The following is an 18,139-nucleotide window of genomic DNA, read 5'->3' on the forward strand; positions in this document are numbered from 1 at the left end:
CAATGAAGGAGAGATTGTCTAAAGCTGGGGTTGGCAAGCTTTTGCTGTGCGCTGCTGGATGGCACTACTTTATACTTTGTGGGTCATGCAGTCTTCATACAACCGTCCTGACTGTCCTCGTGCCCAAGCAGCCAAGACAGCAGGTCAGCGAATGAGCATGCGGTGTTTCAGTAATGCTTTATTTATGGACATGGAAAGAGAGTCAAATTTCTCTGAAGTTAATAGGTCACAAAAATATCATTCCTCTTTGATTTTCTTTCAACCACTAAAAAAATGCCCCCCCCCCAAAAACATTCAGAACTTGTAAATCATAGAAAAAAACCAAGCAGCTTACTGGATTTGACCTTGGGGGGTAGTTTGCTATAATGTGACCTAGAGAAAAAGCCATGTGCTTGGGGGAAACCAGTGGTTTGGGGAACAATATGCTTATGTAAGGCTAGAATTGAGTAAAATGGCTTGTCATCCTATTGGCTTTCAGGAATAGGAATGCTAGATAAAACACAGGATGCCCAGTTAAATTTGATTTCCAGACAATGAAAAATTTGTAATGCAAGTGTGTCCCATGAAAATTTGGGACATACTTATACAAAAAAAAAAATGTTGTTTTATCTGAAGTTCAAATTTAACTGGGTATTCTGAATTTTTATTTGCTAAATCTGGTGACCCTACTGGGGGATATCAAGAAGTGATGGCAAATCCTTACCCATTATTATAACACACCCAAGTATGGAGACAACCCTTGCTACCTGTCATTCATAGGGACATATTTATTAGAACTGTTTTTACTGAGGGACGTATTGTTGTACAGGGATAAAAATGTGGGCTCTAGGTCAGGCTGCCTGGCTCCAAGCCCGGTGCTGCTGCTTACTACCTGTGACCACAGGCAAGCTACCTAACAATGACTCAGTCTTATCACCTCTAAAATGGGAATAAAGAAGCCATTTATCTGAAAGAGTTGTTTTGAAGATTTAATGATAAAATGTCTCTAAAACTATTAATAGAATGCTTCACATTCAACGAACATTAACTATTGCTATAACTGGGTCATGTATTGTCCCACAATTCTCTATAGAGTATCTTGGGGAACCACCACTAGTTAACTGAAGCCATAAAATCTATTGGCCTTTCTCAATCTAGAACTTCACTATTTCTTTTCTTTCTTTTCAATCATTGGAATAAATCACTCTACAGCTTTGGTTCACTAATGGATACACAAATCATTCAATTCTATTTTATTGAGAACCCTGTTAATCTTCCCCACCTTTATTGAGAGATAATTAACAGATAACATTGTGTAAGTTTAAGATGTGGAATGTGATAATTCAATATATGTGTATATTGCAAAATGTTTACCACCAGTAAAGTTAACGAACACAACCTTGACCTCACATAAGTACCTATTCGCTGCTGTTCTTATGGTGAGAACATCAGTGCTCATGCTCAGAGCAGCTCTCAAGTATGTAACACAGTATTGTTAACCAGAGTTACCATGAGACATAAGGTCACTGGAACCTACTCAGCTTATAACTGAAAGTTTGTACCCCCTGACTGATAGCTCCCAATTTCTCCCACCCCTCAGTTCCTGCCAACCACCATTCTATTCTTGTTTCTATGAGTTTTGTGTTTTTACATGTCACATAAGTGAGGTCATACAGTATTTGTCTTTCTCTGTGTGACTTATTTCACTTAGCATAATGCCCTCGAAGTCTATCCGTGTTGTAGCAAATGTTAGGATTTCCTTCCTTTTTATGATTTAATAATATTCTAATACATATGTAAGTATAGATGTGTCTGTTTATATATATACACACATATGTGTGTGTGTTACATTTTCTTTATCCATTCATCCAGGGACACAGATTATTTCCTGGTCTTGGCTATTGTGAATAATACTGCCAGCTCATTGTGGTTTTGATTTCTCTTTCCCTGATGATCAGTGACACTGGACACCTTTTCATGGATTTGTTGGCCATTTGTATATCTTTAGAAAAATGTCCATTCAAGTCATCTTCATTTTTTAATCAGATTTTTTCCTTTGTTTGCGTTTGAGTTGTTTGAGTTCCTTCAATATTTTGGATGTTAACTCCTCATCAGATACATGGTTTGCAAATGTTTTCTCTAATTATGTAGGTTGCCTGGTAATTTTGTTGATTGTTTCTTTATCTAACTTTTTGGTTTGATGTAGTCCCACTTCCTTACTTTGCCTTTTGCTTTTTGGTGTCAAACCCAAAAAATCATTGTCAAGATTAATGTCAAGGAGGCCACTCCCCCACACACACCCCACCCCCGTTTTTTTTTAAGCTTTATGGTTCTAGTTTTAGGCTTAAGTGCTTAAGTCTTCAATGCTTTATGTGTTAATTTTAATGAATGGTGTCAGAGAGGTGTCTAATCTCTTACTTTTGCATGTGAATATCCATTTTTTAAAATAACATTCATTGAAGAGAACATACTTTCCCCATTGAATATTGTGGGTTTATTTCTGGGCTGTCAGTTTTATTCCATTGGTCTATATGTCTGTTTTGATTGTTATGGCTTTGTAATATTGTTTGGAATCAGGAAACATGAAGCCTCCAACTTTGTTCTTTCTCAGGATTGCTTGGTTACTGGGATTTTTTGTGATTCCTTGAGTATTTTAGGATCGCTTTTTCTATTTCAGTGAAAAATGCCACTGGAATTTTGATAAGGATTAAATTGACTCTGTAGGTGGCCTTAGGATATTTAAACAGTATCCAGTCTTCCAATTCTTGAATATAAGAAATCTTTCAACTTATTTGTGTCTTCATCAACTTATTCCATCAATGCTTTATAGTTTTTGGTATATAGATCTTTCACTTCCTTGATTAAATTTATCCCTTAGTATTTTATTCTTCTCGATGCTGTTGTAAATGACTTTGTCTTTTAATTTTTTTTCAGATACTTCATTGTTAGTATATGGACATACAATTAATTTTTTGTATGTTAATTTTGTGTCCTGTAACTTTACTGAATTTGTTTATTCTAGTAGTTTTTTTTGCTGGAGTTTCTAGAATTTTCTATATATAAGATCATGTCATCAGCGAACAACCTTACTTTTTTTCCTGGTTTGAATGCCTGCTATTTCTTTTCTTGTGTAATTGCATGCCAGAGACTTCCAGCACTGTGTAGCATAGGAGTGGTGAGAGTAGGCACCTTTGTCTTGTTCCTGTTTTTAGAGGGAACATTTTTTGACCTTTTACTGCTGAATATGACATTTGCTGTGGATTTCTCTTTTATGACCTTTATTATGTTGAGGTATGGCCCTTTTATATCCAATTTGTTAATGTGAAATGATGTTGAATTGTGCTAATTTTTTTTTTCTTCTATTGAGATTATCAGTGGTTTTAAAATGTCTTTCATTCTATCAATGTGGCACATCATGTTTATTAACTTGCCTATGTGGAACCATTTTTTAATCCCACAGATAAATCTCAACCATAGTTTATGGCCATTTTAATGTACTGTTGAATTTGGTTGGCTAGTATTTTACTGAGATTTTTTTTAAGATTTATTTATTCATGCATGCAAGAACCGGGGTACAGGCCAGATGTATGGGAGGGTGAGAGGACTCACGAGAGACAGAGCAGGAACAGAACAGGCAGACTGACTGAAATACACTGCTGAGGGGAGCAGCGGCCAAGACAGGAGAAGTCTGCTGTGCCATGTGGGTATCTCTGCAGCTGGCCAGGATGGAACCTGTGCTGCAGAGGCTGCGGACAGCTTCACAGTGCTGTGTTCAACTGCCTGTGCTACCGGGGAGGCCCCTTTATTGAGAAGTTTTACATCCATATTTATCAGAGCTATTAGCCTGTAATTTTCTTTTCTTGTAGTATCTTTAGTGGCTTTGGTTTCAGGGTAATGCTGGAATCCTAAAATGAGTTTGGGAATATTTTCTCTTTTCTACTTTTTAAGAGTTGAAAAGTTGTTCCCTTCTGTTCTTTGCACTTTTCCTTTGGGAATTGGTGATTTTCCATAGTGATGTACTTTATCTTGTTTGTCTCTACCATTAGTTTTGTTTTATGGCTACTCTGAGGCTGACTTGAAATATCATATAGATGTAACCACCTGTTTTAGGCTAATATCAGCTTAATTTTGCATACAAGAACTCTCCTTTTTTATTACTCCTCTCATTTTATGTTTTTCATGTCAAAATTTATACCTTTTTATGTTGTGTATCCATTAACAAATTACCATAGCTATACTTTTCTACAAAGTACCTTTGTCCTATAGCTTTTATGCTAGATTTAGACTTAAGTAAATACTTAAGTGTTTACTTAAGTAACCACCATACTGCAGTGTTAGACTATTCGGAATCTATTCCACTCTTACCTTTAAGAGTGTGTTGCATATTTTCATGTTACTAATTGTCCTTTCATTTCAGTTTGAAACACTGCTTTCAACATTTCTTGTAGGGAGGTTTAGTGATGAACTCCCTCAGATTTTGTTCATTTGGGAAATCTTTATCTCACCTTCATTTCTAAAGTACAGCCTTGCTGGGTGAAGTTCCTGAAATTTTTTTTTTTCTATTAGCACTTCAAATATATCATCTTACACTTTCCTATTGTAGAAGGTTTCTGCTAAGAAATGAGAGAAAAATATTTTTTCCTCTTGTTTCTTTAAAAATTCTTCTTGTCTTCGATTTTAGGCAGTTTTTATTATAATTTGTCTTGGAGAAAATGATTTGGATTGAAATTTTGGAGTGATTTATAGCTTCATGAATTTGCCCAGATTTGGGAAGTTCTCAGCCATTATTTTAAAAGATAAATATTCTTTTCTTCCTCTCTTTCTAGGACTCCAGTGATGCCAAGATTTTTTTCTCTGCATGTTGTCACATAAATTCCACAGGCATCTTCATTTCCTTTATTGTTTTTCCTTCTCAGAAAACATAATTTCAAATAATCTGTGTTCAAGCGCATGGATTCTTTCTTTGACTTGGAACTCTCATTAAATTCTTCAGTTCAGTCACTGTGTTTTTTAATTTTAAAAATTGTGTTTGGTTCTTTTTTTATATTAGACTTTTCATTTTGTTCTTGTATTGTTTTCCAGATATCATCAAACTGCTTATTTGTGTTCTTTTGTAGATTTTTGAGCATCTGTAGAATGTTCAACATTTTGAATTTTTTGTTGGATAGCTCATGTATCTCCATTTCTCTGGGGTCAATTACTGCAAGTTACTGTGTTCCTTTGCTGATGGTGTGTTTCCCTGCTTCTCCATGATCCTTGTAGCCTTTCATGAATGTCTGTACATTTGAAAGAGCAATCACCTCTTCCAGAATTTGTGGAATAACGTTGGTAAAAAAAGACCTTAACCTGCAGAGAAGGGCATGCTGGGCCCCAGTGCTAGTGGTGCAGGGTGCCAGGTGGGGGTGTGTGGTCATTCTGGGTCTGCCATGGGCATGATGTTTTGTCAGCTCAGCCCACTGGAATCCCCAGTGTCAACAAATACTTGGTCATTGGCAACTGCTCCAGGCGGTCTGCAGTGGCTGCATGGGCTATTAACATCCTCAGGAGAACCTTCAGGTGCAATGTTAGGGACCAGGGCAGGCCACACTGGTGACCGGAGCATGTACACACACTCAGCAAGGGAGGCCAATTGCAAATGCCTGTGGTAGTTCTGGGGCTGGTTGCAAACATGCACACAATGATGGGGACCAAGTGCAGGCACACTGGCAGCTGCAGGGGCCCTAGTTGTTAGGATGCATTCCTGTGGTTATGTGGCATCACTGTGGATGTGTACAGAGTTGTGGAGTCCAGTGACAGGAGTCAGGCTAGTGGGGTACAGGTACACAGCTGGGGGGCTAGTTGCAAGCAAGCCTCCCAGTGCTGCCCAGTGACAGAAGCCAGGCCTGGAGCTAGACTCTCAAGCAGTGTCTTGGCTGCTGACGTGCACTCCTATGGCTGCAGTCTGTGGGCACCCATCACTGAACCTCTGAACAGGCTAGGGTGTGTGGGAAGGTGTCTAGGGGCATGCTGGTGCACAACAGGGGCTTCTAGCTGCAGGTGAGCCCCGCGGTGCAGACTACTGACAGGAGAAGGGGCTGAATCTAGGTCCACGCATTTCGCAGCATTTTTCACAGGTGTGTGCAGTGGAGACTGGTGATGGGTGTCAGGTGGCGCACGCAGGTGCACAGCTGAAGGTGCGAGCCTCGGGTGCACAAGTGGTGGCTGGGGTCAGCCTTGGGGGTCTAGGTGGGCAGTTGCTCTTGGCGCAGCCCTAGAGGCCTAGCTAGCTGCAGGCGCGGATTCCAGGCTGTAGCAGGGCCAAGGGAGAGGGAGCAGATGTGGCTTGGGCCCCAGGCTCCGTGAGCAGCGCGGGAGAAGGAGCAGGTAGGTATTCAGGTGGCTGCCGTCTGTCAAGGTGAATACCTGTGGGGTGAAAACTGGTGAAACCTGCAAGAGGGCCCGTGGTGGCTGGAGTGGCTGTTGGTCGGTATTGGTGAAAGCTGGGGTCCTCCGCAGCGCTGGTCCCTGGACACTGCGGCCATTTGTGCCTCGTGGTTCTTCCTTGCGCCCAGGTGTCCCCATGTGCCTCAGCTCTGCGGAGTCTGGTGGGGTAGAATGGAAACACAGCCTCTGTGTGGGGGTTCCCAAAGCGGGGGAAGCTGGTCACCCTGCTCTCCCTTCGGGACAGGGGACCTCTTGGTTGGGGAGTTGCCTCTCGCAGCGCTGGGCAGTGCCGGGCATGGGGTGATGCAGGCACAATGAAGCTGTTGTTCTCTCTTTGTGTGGTCCTTCTCAGCTTTTCATTCTACCATGTTGCTGAAGTTTCTTAAACGGTTCCTGGGTCCTGAGTGCTCCCAGCAGTTTCTGTCGGGATAGCTGTGTAGCTCAGGGGAGTAGGGAGGAAGGAGGTGGAGCTGGGATGTTTACTCTGCCTTTCAGGTGATTAGTAGTATTGAAAATCAGTAAAATTGAAACAAAAATCTGCAGCAAAACCAAACTTGAGCTATGCTGCGGACCCGTTTTCTACCTCCTGCAGCGGGAATGAAACAGACCTGGGTGGCATCTGGTCCCCTCCACTGCCTGGGACTGGCCAGCGAGCGGCAGGGAGCACATGACCACTATGGGCAGGAGCAGGCCCCGACCCAGCTGCAGCGCAGTGCTGACTTCTCTACATAGGAATTTTGCGACCTTGTACAAACCCATTCACTTTTTGGCCTCAGTGTCCTCATCTGTAAAATGGGGGTGGGGTGGGGGGGGAGACAAGGGAACAAACCTCATTTCATTCAAGTGTCCAAATATCAGCCCCGAGCCTACTTGACTCACTGAATACACTCAAAAATTTCATAGTCACTTTCCTTATTGGCTACACCTTGGTATTCCTGGTGAATAAGTTAATAGATCATTACAAAAAAAAAAAAAATCCTTTTTGGGTAACTCCAAACAAGAGGTGTTTTACATTTTATACCATTGTGGTAGCAAAGGAATGGCCTTCGAGGGGCTGAGTATCACAAGGTGATAGAAGAGAGAAATCTGCCCTCTGGTGCTTGGAGTTAAACCAGTGCTCCTCTGCTGATTGCCTCCGACAACCTCTGGGCTTACAGAATGATTTGTGTTCTGATTTCTAGAACCTTGTCGTGGCATGTAACAATCTGAGAACGTTACCTTTTGGTGATCACATAGCTTTCTGCCTTAGATGCTGACAACTGAGCAGTTAAAACAGGTAGAATCCTGGAGACTTGGTGTTTGTTGTCTACACAGGGCAGAGGGAGCATTTGTGGAAAATGATCCATGCATTTGGAAGGGGGAGGAGACTCACAGACATGTGGGGGCAGGAAAAGGTAAAACAAAAAAATGTAGAGAAAATAAAAAGTGCCTTAGCTTGGTCCTACCGTATTGTACAATTCCTCTAGTCTGGAGATGGTGAGAAAACGGTGCATGCTTACTCCATTCTCTATGAGTAATTTCACAAAATCCACTCTGTCCAGAACTAGGGCATCCAACATGGCTTGTTCCAGAGAACCCACCTGCAAATCAAGTCACTGAGTTAGTCTGCCCGGGATCTAGGGACATAATCTTTCGGTGCTTACCCAAATAGCTTAGAAGTGGACACTGCTGTCACCTGGCACTCATCCAGCACATCCAAGACGTGCTCGCAAGACCATTCCCAGCTCCGCTATAGGGACAACCACACCCTCTCCTGTGTTTTGGGGTCTGTCTTTGCAAATGGAATGTAAGAGTTTCTAGTTGCAAGAGCTCTTTCCTCCTTGAGTGTTTTTTTCTGTAATGGATCCTAAGAAGCTCCAAGTGTTTGTAAGATTTTCCCTCTCCCAACAATCTGATCAAACTTCTGCAACATCAGGAATTGCTAAAGTGGGTGTTTTTTTCCATCTTCATTTTCCTCTTCCTTAAACTCTGAATTAGATTAACTCTTGCTAACTTAAGAGAGACTCAACTAAACAGACCAGAGCACTTGAAGAGATGCTGGGTCTCTATGTGGAAGTGGCTGAGACATGAGGCAAGGTAATATCAGTTAACTAAGAATAGAATAGCCTACTTTCTGGATGTGTCACTTGCTAGGATTTTTATTTAATTCCTTTCACAAAAATTTCCCAGAGTCCAAACTCCTTGATCAATCTTTCTACAGTCAATCCATTTGCACTGATTGAAGACAGAGGCTTCATCCCAGGCAGAAGCTCTCTAGGGGAAAAGGAAGCATAGGAAGGATCTACCGGGTGTGGTCCTTCAGTGATTCCAGGCACAAAAATCAAATTCCAGGCTGCCAGCTGCCTCCTGGGGATACATACATACAACCCAAAGGCCAATTTTCCAATTCTAGTTTTTATTTTTGGTGGTGTCAGTTGAGGGAAACAAACCAAGAACAGTTATATAAAGCATTGATTCCCTCTGTGTTGTTCTTGGGAATAGGGAGGACCTATGTTCAGCCACCAGGACCAGATGGCACCCACGTGCAGAGGCTGCTAACTCTGCATACTGAGGCGCTGCCCAGCCACACAGCAGCCCAGCAGCAGCACTTGAAAGCAGCAACCTCTTTATTTTTTTGCCCTCCTAAAGACAACCAGAAAAAAGACTAATTCTACTCCTTATTTAATTTTAATTACTACCATTTTTGTCTTTTTTTTTTTTTTTCCCTTGGAACTTACAAAAGAAATGGCATCTGAAAGTTGCTGTGAAAAGGCCACTTGCAGAGATGGAAATGTTTGGAACATTTGGAGTTGTGCTTTGTCATATCTTCCACCCGGTGGCAGTGTTTTCCCAAATAGAGAAAAGGAGCTGAGAAGAGGGATGGCTACAAGGGAATGTTTCCATCCTAAAGAAAAGGCAGCGACTTCCTGAGCCGCTTCTCAGAGACTCCTTAAGACAATACCCTTGCCCAAGCAAGCGGGCTTTTCATGGGGGACGAAATATACTCTACCGGCCATTGTTGCCCATAAATAAAGATCTGGCTGCGGGCGATGTCGACTCTGTTCCAGGCTAAAGCTAAGCTCAGTTGGTCTGGGGCCGAGGCATTGGCTCCTGTGTGTAGACAGGTAGGAGATAAGAGTAGGAGAGAGAAAACAATGATCAGTTATTACACGACCAAGACCCTCTCTACTTCTCTCCCATCCATCCCCCTCTTCCTGGAGAGCAGACCCAGCTCTCCAGCAGGGCTTCTCAAACTCGGCACTGTTGACATTTCTGCAAGATAATCCTTCATTGTGGGGACAGTCCTGAGCAGTGTGGAATATTTAGTGGCATCCCAGTAGATGCCAGTAGTACCTCCCTGCCAAAGTCATGACAATCAAAAAATATCTTTAAATATTGTCAAATAGGGAGGTATGTGGGAGTTCAGGGTGATGAGGAAATCAAGGTTGGTTCATTGGGAAGGGCTAAGCCTCAGTCCTTTCCAGTGTGGCCTGTGATCAGCAGTATCACCTGGGCCTTCGTGAAAATGCAGACCCTGAGGCCCCACTCCAGACCTACAAACCAAATCTAGATTTGTGCACACATTAAAATCTGAGAAGCCCAGCTCTGCAAGGAGTCTTGCTTCTGCTGGCCAGGGCTGGTTCCCAGCATTATTTTAATTTTATTTTTTTTTAAAGATTTATTTACTTATGCATACAAGAGCTGAAGTGCAGGCCAGTGGTGGGGGAGGGGTGGTGAGGATTCACCAGAGACAGGGTGGGAAGCAGAACAGGCAGACTGACTGAAACACACTGCTGAGGGGAGCAGCAGCTGAGACAGGAGAGGTCTGCTGCGCCATGTGGGTAGCTCCCTGGCCAGGGATCAAACTGATGCTGCAGTAGCTGGCAATAGCTTGATAGTGGTGAGACTTCACCGCTGCGCCACCATGGAGGCCCCGAGAGGTTTTTAAAAATACCAGTTCTTGGGCCCCACCTCCAGAGGCTTCTCCGCAGCCCATCTGGGACCACACTTTAAATACAAGGGCCCTAGCGAAGGCACTGTAGGAAAGCACTGCTGGTGGGGGCATTTCTGACCCTAGTGTCCACAGGCTGATGGGTTCAGCATAAACCACATGCTTGCAGTAAAATGATTTGGAACGATGAACGCTAATTTAGTTCACATAGCGATCCTTCCATGTAGAAGAGTATTTCTTATCTCTTCAGATAACAGCAGGGACTGAAAACTCATATCAGGGTAACTGGCGTAAATAAGTGATAAATAGGCAGATGTTAAAGTGCTTCTATCATGTTGAAGGAAAAAATCACTGGGGCTCACTGGGGTCACATTGGGGAGGTAGCACACTGTACTTTCACTACTGCTCTGTCGGTCACTGCCCACGGTGCTCATGGTTCCAGCATTCCCTTATGCCACTCAAGTCAATAGTAGCAGCACAAATATGACCAGGAATACATAGCAGGAAGAAGTCTATGAGGACAGTGTGAGTATGGGCCTGAATGTAATTAGATCAGTGTCAGATCAAAGCATGAAGCCAATGAGCTGATTTTTCAATGACTGAACATCCATCACTCACGAATGGACCTGGGTGACCGTTTGAATCAGTGGTTCTCAACTACAGTGACAGCAAATCACAGTGTTAGCGTGGAAATTGCCAATGTGGGGTGAGGGGACACCCCCTTAGTCCTGCACAGCTTGGATGGCTCGTTACCCTGTTCTCAGCTCAGTGTGGACACTGGAGGTGCCTGGAGAGCTGGAGACATCATCATGCCCTGGAGAGTCTGGTCTTGGGCACTGTTTTTTAAAAACTCCCCAAGAGATTCTAATGTGAAAACAAATTTAAGAATCACTAGTCTAGATAATATATGTCCGTTCATTCACTCATCATCATGTTTACCCATTCATTTACTTATGCATTCAAAGATGTTGATTTCATGCTCTCTCAGATGTAGGCGATATGCCAGTAATAGGACCAAGGGGATAAGACAGAATCCTTGATCTTGAGAGTTGACATTCTATAGGAGGCACATTACATTTGCCACTTCATGCAATAATTCCTTTATCTGCCCAACAGATATTTATTAAATGCCTTCTGTACTGAAAACTGTTTTGGCACTGAGCATCCAGTGGTGAATCAGATAGCTAAGGTCACTCTTCACAGAGCCTACATTCTAATTAGTGGAGGAGCAACTGCAGAAAATAATTGAATAAACGAATAAGCAGCACACTGCCAGACAGTGTGAGTGCTGTGAAGGAGCAGTGCTGTTCCCAGGATATGTGGGACCTGTGTCTGTATAAACTGCTTGAGTCATCCCAGATCAATCACCCCAAATGTGGTGGCAGCTGTGGCTACCCAATTTTGCCTGATCCCATGACAGAAACACTGTGCCAGCTGCAGTGATTTGATGGCCAGGCTGCCCCCCTGAACCAGGGCTGATGGGGAGCGTTACATAGCCTCACAGGGACAAGGCAGGGGAATTTTGGGGGCAATTTATTTACCACTACAACTTTTAAACACAGTTATTGAATGTGAGGTATCGACACCCTAGGAAGTTGTCGAGTAGGCATTTAAAAAAAGAGGAAGAGAGGGGTTTGGAGCTGAATCTAGAGGTTACTCATGGAGATGTAACATTTAATGCTGTGGCACTTTGTAAGCTTGGCAGAAGGTGGAGTGAGGAGATAAAGGAGTGGTCAGAAAGGCATATTACTCAGGACCTTTGATGCCAAGTAAAGATAAAAATAGGCATAATTACTATCAGACATTGAGAGCCAGTGACATCCTAGACCTTTTACATGTGTTACCTCATTTAATGTTCACAAAAATCTTGTACACTAAATCTCTTTATCCTCCACATTGTTATTTATTGAGTTAGCTTGGTCATTGTTTGTTTATTAACTGGCCAGCCCATACCCCAATTCCCTCCTATCCTGCTCTGGTGATCAGGGCCATAAAACCAGGACCCTCATGACTCTCAACTCCATAGAGTGACTCAGGGCAGTGGCTGTCCCCTCTCCTATGCTGTGATCCATGATAAAAGGTTTTTACTTGAAACCAATTATTGGCTCTATCGGAATTTTGCGTGGAATTAACTGAAAGAAGCTGGACAAGGACCGTTTGGAAACAGGTAATGTCAGTGTTTAAAAGCATTTTTAAAAATACTCTGAGGATCACTAAAAACATGAATGTGCTATAAATGCAGTTGTGCACTCTCTATGGGAGTGTTTCCAGATAAAAACAGTAGCTGTGTTATCTGACCTGCATAATCTAAGTATGATCTGGCTTGGTGGGCTGGTGTGGGGGAAGGGGCAGGATTTACAGACCCTATAATATCTTGACTAGTGCAGAATTCTGTGATATATAGGGTGATGTTCTTCATCCTGATAATAGTTTAGTAATATTTTCCCCTGTTGGGGTCTGTGGATCTTTTCTTGTCTTATCTAAAGAATCTTGTTTGGATTAAGCACTTTCCCCCCTAGGGTTTCCATTCATTTCCATCAATTTATTTGTAAATGTTGCCACTAAATGCATCAGAGTCTCAGTCAAGAAAAGAATATCCATCATTTATTGAAAGACACGAGATTTTAGGACCTCCCTGGTGGCGCAGCGGTTGAGCGCTGGGTTGTGAAGCTGCCCGCAGCCTCTGCAGCACCGGTTCGATCCCCAGCCGCCGGCGAGGGTCCCACATGGCACGCAGACCTCTCCTGCCACCCGCTGCTCCCCTCAGCAGTGTACTTCATCAGTCTGCCTGTTCTGCTCCCCACTCTGGCTCTGGTGAATTCTCTCACCCTCCCGCACTTCTGACTGTACCCAGTGCTTGTATAAATAAATAAATAAATCTTTGAAAAAAAAAATTTAAAAAAAAAAAGAAAGAAAGACACCAGATTTTAAACCTATATGAGAACCATGAAGGTGCAAGGAAACAAGCTGAAAGGCCCCTTCACGTGACTTAGGTTGCTAGGAGACACCTTCAGTTGTCTCCAAGAGCTGAGCACTGCCACCCTGTGAGCCTCTCAGGAATTTGGCTGCTACCTAGAGCAAAGCCAAATTAAAGACTTGAAACACACACATAAAAAAGTAGATGAGGTCTTCATAGAATTTATTCTTAGCTCTGCTTTTTTGCCCTGAATGATAACTGTCTCCTCTTGGTAAAAATAACTTTAGGTAGATTCCCAGGAGAAAGTTAAAAGGAATCAGGAAAAATTGGATTAACTTTAGCGGAAGAAATTTAGATTTTACTTCTAAGAGACAAAATGCGCAGCTGAGTGAAAGAGCTCTTTGCTGAAGGATAGGGTTTTCTTTCTCAGTTCCAGTAAATAAGAAAGATAATAACTGCAATTTGTTTCACGCAGCTTGTGCCAGACACTCTTGAAGTGTTACTGTGTTAAATTCTCACAAGAAGCTGTAAGGTGCCATGTCCCCACTTTACAGATGAGGGAACTGAGGCAAAGAAAAGTGTCCAAGGTGAAGCAGTTGTGAAGTCCTGAGATGAGTCACTCGGGCAGTCTGAATTCAGAACTGAATTTTTTTTTTTTTAGATTTATTTATTTATTTATATAAGCACTGGGTACAGTCAGAAGCGCGGGAGGGTGAGAGAATTCACCAGAGCCAGAGCGGGGAGCAGAGCAGGCAGAAGAACTGAAGTACACTGCTGAGGGGAGCAGCAGGCGGCAGGAGAGGTCTGTGCACCATGTGGGACCCTCCTCCGGTGGCTGGGGAGCAGCCGGGATCGAACCGGTGCTGCAGAGGCTGCGGGCAGCTTCCCAACCCAGTGCTCAGCCGCTGTACCACCGGGGAGGCCCAGAACTGAAATTCTTGATGTCCTCTCTTTACTGCCTTTGGGATTGAGAAAGGGGAACATGGGACAACCTTTAGGGAAATGAGTTGGATCCCATCTGGTTTTATTTATTCAACAGATTTGTATTGAATTCCAGTTCTCTGCCAGCTTTTGTTTTTGGCTCTGGGGAAACAAGATTGAACCAAACAAATGTCTACCCTCAAAGAAACACATGCACACTGTTCTCATTGTGTGTGTGTGTGTATAGATAGATAGATAGAAAGATATATATATAGATATATAAATAAGAGAGGGGTGGGGGAGAAATAGGGGAAGAGAGAGAGAAGTAAGACAAACCCATAAATTTTTCAAATCATTTAAATTATACATGTGATTTATTGTTTTGTGTTTCTTTTCCTCCTGAGTCCTCTTTAGTTTTTGTTAGTAAGTCTCTGTTTTTTTGGTAGTCTCTAGAAGGTGACTTAATGGTCTTGGCCAGTTTCTGAAGTGACATGAAATAAACTCAGTATTCTTCATTTCCTTCAGAACAGCAAAGTTTGGTATTAATTTGGGTTCCATCCACACCAGTTCCATTCATTTTCAGCATTCCATCACTCTTGCTACCTCCTCTGATTGTGACAAATAGGGGTTCTCCGTCTTAAATAGGCACAGTGGCAAGTGATATTTATTTTATCAAAACATTCTTTTTTACAAAGGTGTTTCTCATTATTTCCTTAGCTTGGACTCTCTGCATCTAAAGTATGACGCAGTTCAAAAGATGCCGTTTACAAATACATTTGAAGGAAGTTCTAGACTAGACAAAATGATGGCATGTGTGTGGGCAGGATGACCCTATTTGGACATCACTGTATTCTATTTATTTGGAAGTTCTGATTTGCAGTTTTAAAACAATTTTTAAAAAGTTTCTTTTCCTTGATCTTAAATTCCCTTGAAAATGTAATTGGTGTTCTATTTATTTTGTTTTCCTCTATGCTGTAGAGGAGACATTTTTTAATTTTCTTTTTTTTAAGGATTTATTTATTTATGCATATAAGAACTGGGGTACAGGCCAGAGGTGTGGGGGGTGAGAGGATTCACCAGAGACAGAGTGAATGGAGCAGAACAGGCAGATTGAAATACACTGCTGAGAGCAGCAGAGGGCAAGCCAGGAGAGGTCTGCTGTGCCATGTGGGTAGCTCCCTGGCCGGGGATCGAACTCATGCTGCAGTGGCTGCGGATAGCTTCATAGATTGCGTCTTACCCTTGCGCCACCAGGGAGGCCCCGTAGAGGAGAATTTCAGATGCTGCCTCTATAACCCAATTTCCCCTGAACCCATGTTTCATTTCTATTCTGACATATTCTTATATTTTCAAAATTTCTAGCACTTAAGATAACTCCTTAAGCACTAATATCTGAAGCATGGTATCTTAAGCACTTAGGATGATGGAGCACAGTAGGTGCTCCTGTGATTAGGTCATTTATCCACGATATTAACTAAGACTAATGCACACTGACCTCTTGGAGAACTGAATGAGGTACCAGCCAGATGGCAGCTGCCTGGCTCAATTCTGGTCCATGGCAGTTTACTCTTTACCTAAGAGCAGGTGTGTGATAATAAATGGGGGATATAATATCTTCTTTGGGTTGAAGAAAAAGGGCAGAGATCTTATTCAGTACCCGTGGGGTTTGGGAAATTTACTTATCATCTCCAAGATTTAGTTTCTTCACATATGTAAAGTAGTCAATAATATCTCCCTCAAGGGATTGCTTTGAAGATTAAATAGGATAAGAGATGGAAAGTTGCTTTATTACATTAAAATATGGTGCAAATAGTTTTGGTGTTTTACATATACCAAGCAATAAATCTACCATAATAATAATAACAATAAATAATAATAATAATTGAATCAATTTATCAGGTTAATAATGCTGTTGTCATGCAAACTCTTCTGGCTGGGGCATAATTACCAGCCATACCCAGAGTATAGCTATAGTTTCTAATTAGTCAATGTGAACAATTAGGTGTCATTGAATTTTTTTATTATTTTATATATTTTATATCATTCTTCATTTTTATAAAGTATGCTTTATCATCTTGAATATCATTGAATTTTCATAAAAGGAGTATTTACTATATAGTGAAGCAGTAATTCTCAGAATTAAGTAATGGCAGTCCCTTAATTACCTGGGGCTTGTGTGCATGTCAGAGTTGTCAATAGGCATTAGGGGTGGTTCTCTGACAGAGCGTGGGGAGTCAATCAAATACTACCTTCTACTAAGGTGTTCTCTCAGTGGCTCCCCTAAATGAGCTAGGACTTGTAGGTGCTAAGATATAAATAAGAAGAGAGAAATTTGTTACAATTCAAGAGCCTGAATTTAGACACGAATGCTGTTCTGATACTCTTGCAGGAGTGTAGGTTGAGAGCATGGATTTTGTGTGTCTGGGCAGCCCAGGCCAGGGTCCCTGGGTGTTCCCATAAGAGCCCCCCACACTTAATTAGCAAAGTGTGTCTAACTCTTCCCAGAGGCTGCCAGGGATAACAGGCACATGGGCACCTGCAGAGGTGATCAGGGACGTCTCCTCCTCTCAGCCTGGTACTGTGTCTAGAGCCACAGCTGGGCTTGTTCTCTGGGGCCCCTGTACTTCCCAGACACTGGGTTTAGGGGTGGTAGGAGGTAGTAATTAAGTTTTGCTTTGTTTTTCTCTTGGTTTACCAGGTTGATGCTTTCTGTGGAAGTCTCACTAACTTTGAAAAAATTGCTTTGTTTCATTTTCAAAGTTAGAGTACTACTTTTATGAACCAAAGTGACATAAAAACCTCATAAAGTCAGGTCATCTACATGGTGGTGTTTGCCAAGAGTTACTGCATTCAGTATTGCCACTATTTCCTCATTTCCTAATAACATATGCAAGCAGGAAGGACAAATACAACCGTATAGCTTATGATTAACAGTGTCGTCAAACGCTTTGCTATTTCTTTCTTTTTGCTGACTTTCCTAAATGGATGACTCCTCCATATTGTGCCCTTTCTACCATCGAAGAAGCCAATACGTGGCAAAAGTCTCCCATTAACATGCCGGAAAAACTTTTAAAAAGTGTCCCTGTATCAGGCGTAATATGCAAAGCTGAGAAACAGGTTATTAAGCAAGACAGAGGGAGCACAAGAAACATACATTTCTATTGGGTCTTTTTGTCTGTTTGCTTGTGATGTGACAAAAAGAAATTAACTTACACAGTTGGGCAAGTAAAATATTTGCATCTTCTACTTTGTGACTTTTAGTGGGATTCTATGGAAATGTATGCCCTGGAGCTATGGGGTATTCTGGTATCTTGGCATTGATGATTTCCTACCTTCTTTTCTCTCTTTTTCTTTCACTCATTCAGTCTCTTTTATTTGAGGAGTAGGTAATCCAGGGACCATTTGTTATTTTTACTAAAGTTGAAGCATGCATGGAATTTAGAGTCATCTCTTACTACAACATTTGTTATAAAAATCACAAGTCTCATGCCCCACTCCTTTCCCCCAGAGGCAACTACTTCACTTCAGGTGGCTGATTATTTTGACCTTATGTGGTAGCGGGTCTTTGAAGATAGCTCCCAAGGAACTGTAGTTCCCAGTATCTATGCTCTTGGGATATCCCTTCTCACATGGAATCTGGGCTGGCCGTATGACTTGCTGTAGCCGGTGGATTGTGGCAGAAGTGACACTGCTCAATTCCAGGCTTATGCAGCAAAAAGGTCTGACAGTTACTGGTGCAGACATTCTCCTTGATCCTCATCTCCTTCATCATCATCCAGGGAGTCCCAGCAGCCTCTCTCTTGTGTTAGAGTTCCTGTTTACTGTGTTTAAAGTTTTCTGTCTCTTGTTTTTCCTCTTTCATTTGCATGGAACACATCTTCCAGTAAATTCTGAAGAAATGTTTAATATTGAGTGAAATCTGACAATGCCTTGATTCCACATTCTCAAGTGGCTGGTAGATTAGGTAT

The 18,139-nt window shown here is 42.2% G+C and overlaps 1 protein-coding gene across 22 annotated transcripts in view; it reads right to left on the bottom strand.

Annotated features, from left to right (window-relative positions):
- TRPM3 (transient receptor potential cation channel subfamily M member 3) overlaps positions 1-18,139 on the bottom strand; it is a gene marked incomplete at both ends in the record, with an annotated part of 743,026 nt that overhangs the window by 96,301 nt on the left and 628,586 nt on the right. For 17 of the 22 annotated variants that reach the window (XM_084237419.1, XM_084237416.1, XM_084237432.1 and 14 more), the window contains 2 exons: positions 7,848-7,982; positions 9,392-9,492. In XM_084237419.1, the coding sequence (XP_084093545.1) occupies positions 7,848-7,982; positions 9,392-9,492 (236 nt within the window). The remainder of the gene's footprint in view (positions 1-7,847; positions 7,983-9,391; positions 9,493-18,139) is intronic. The other 5 variants (XM_084237424.1, XM_084237422.1, XM_084237421.1 and 2 more) reach the window with 1 other exon arrangement.

The sequence above is a fragment of the Talpa europaea genome, assembly GCF_964194135.1.
Source record: "Talpa europaea genome assembly, chromosome: 7".
NCBI classification, from domain to species: domain Eukaryota; kingdom Metazoa; phylum Chordata; class Mammalia; order Eulipotyphla; family Talpidae; genus Talpa; species Talpa europaea.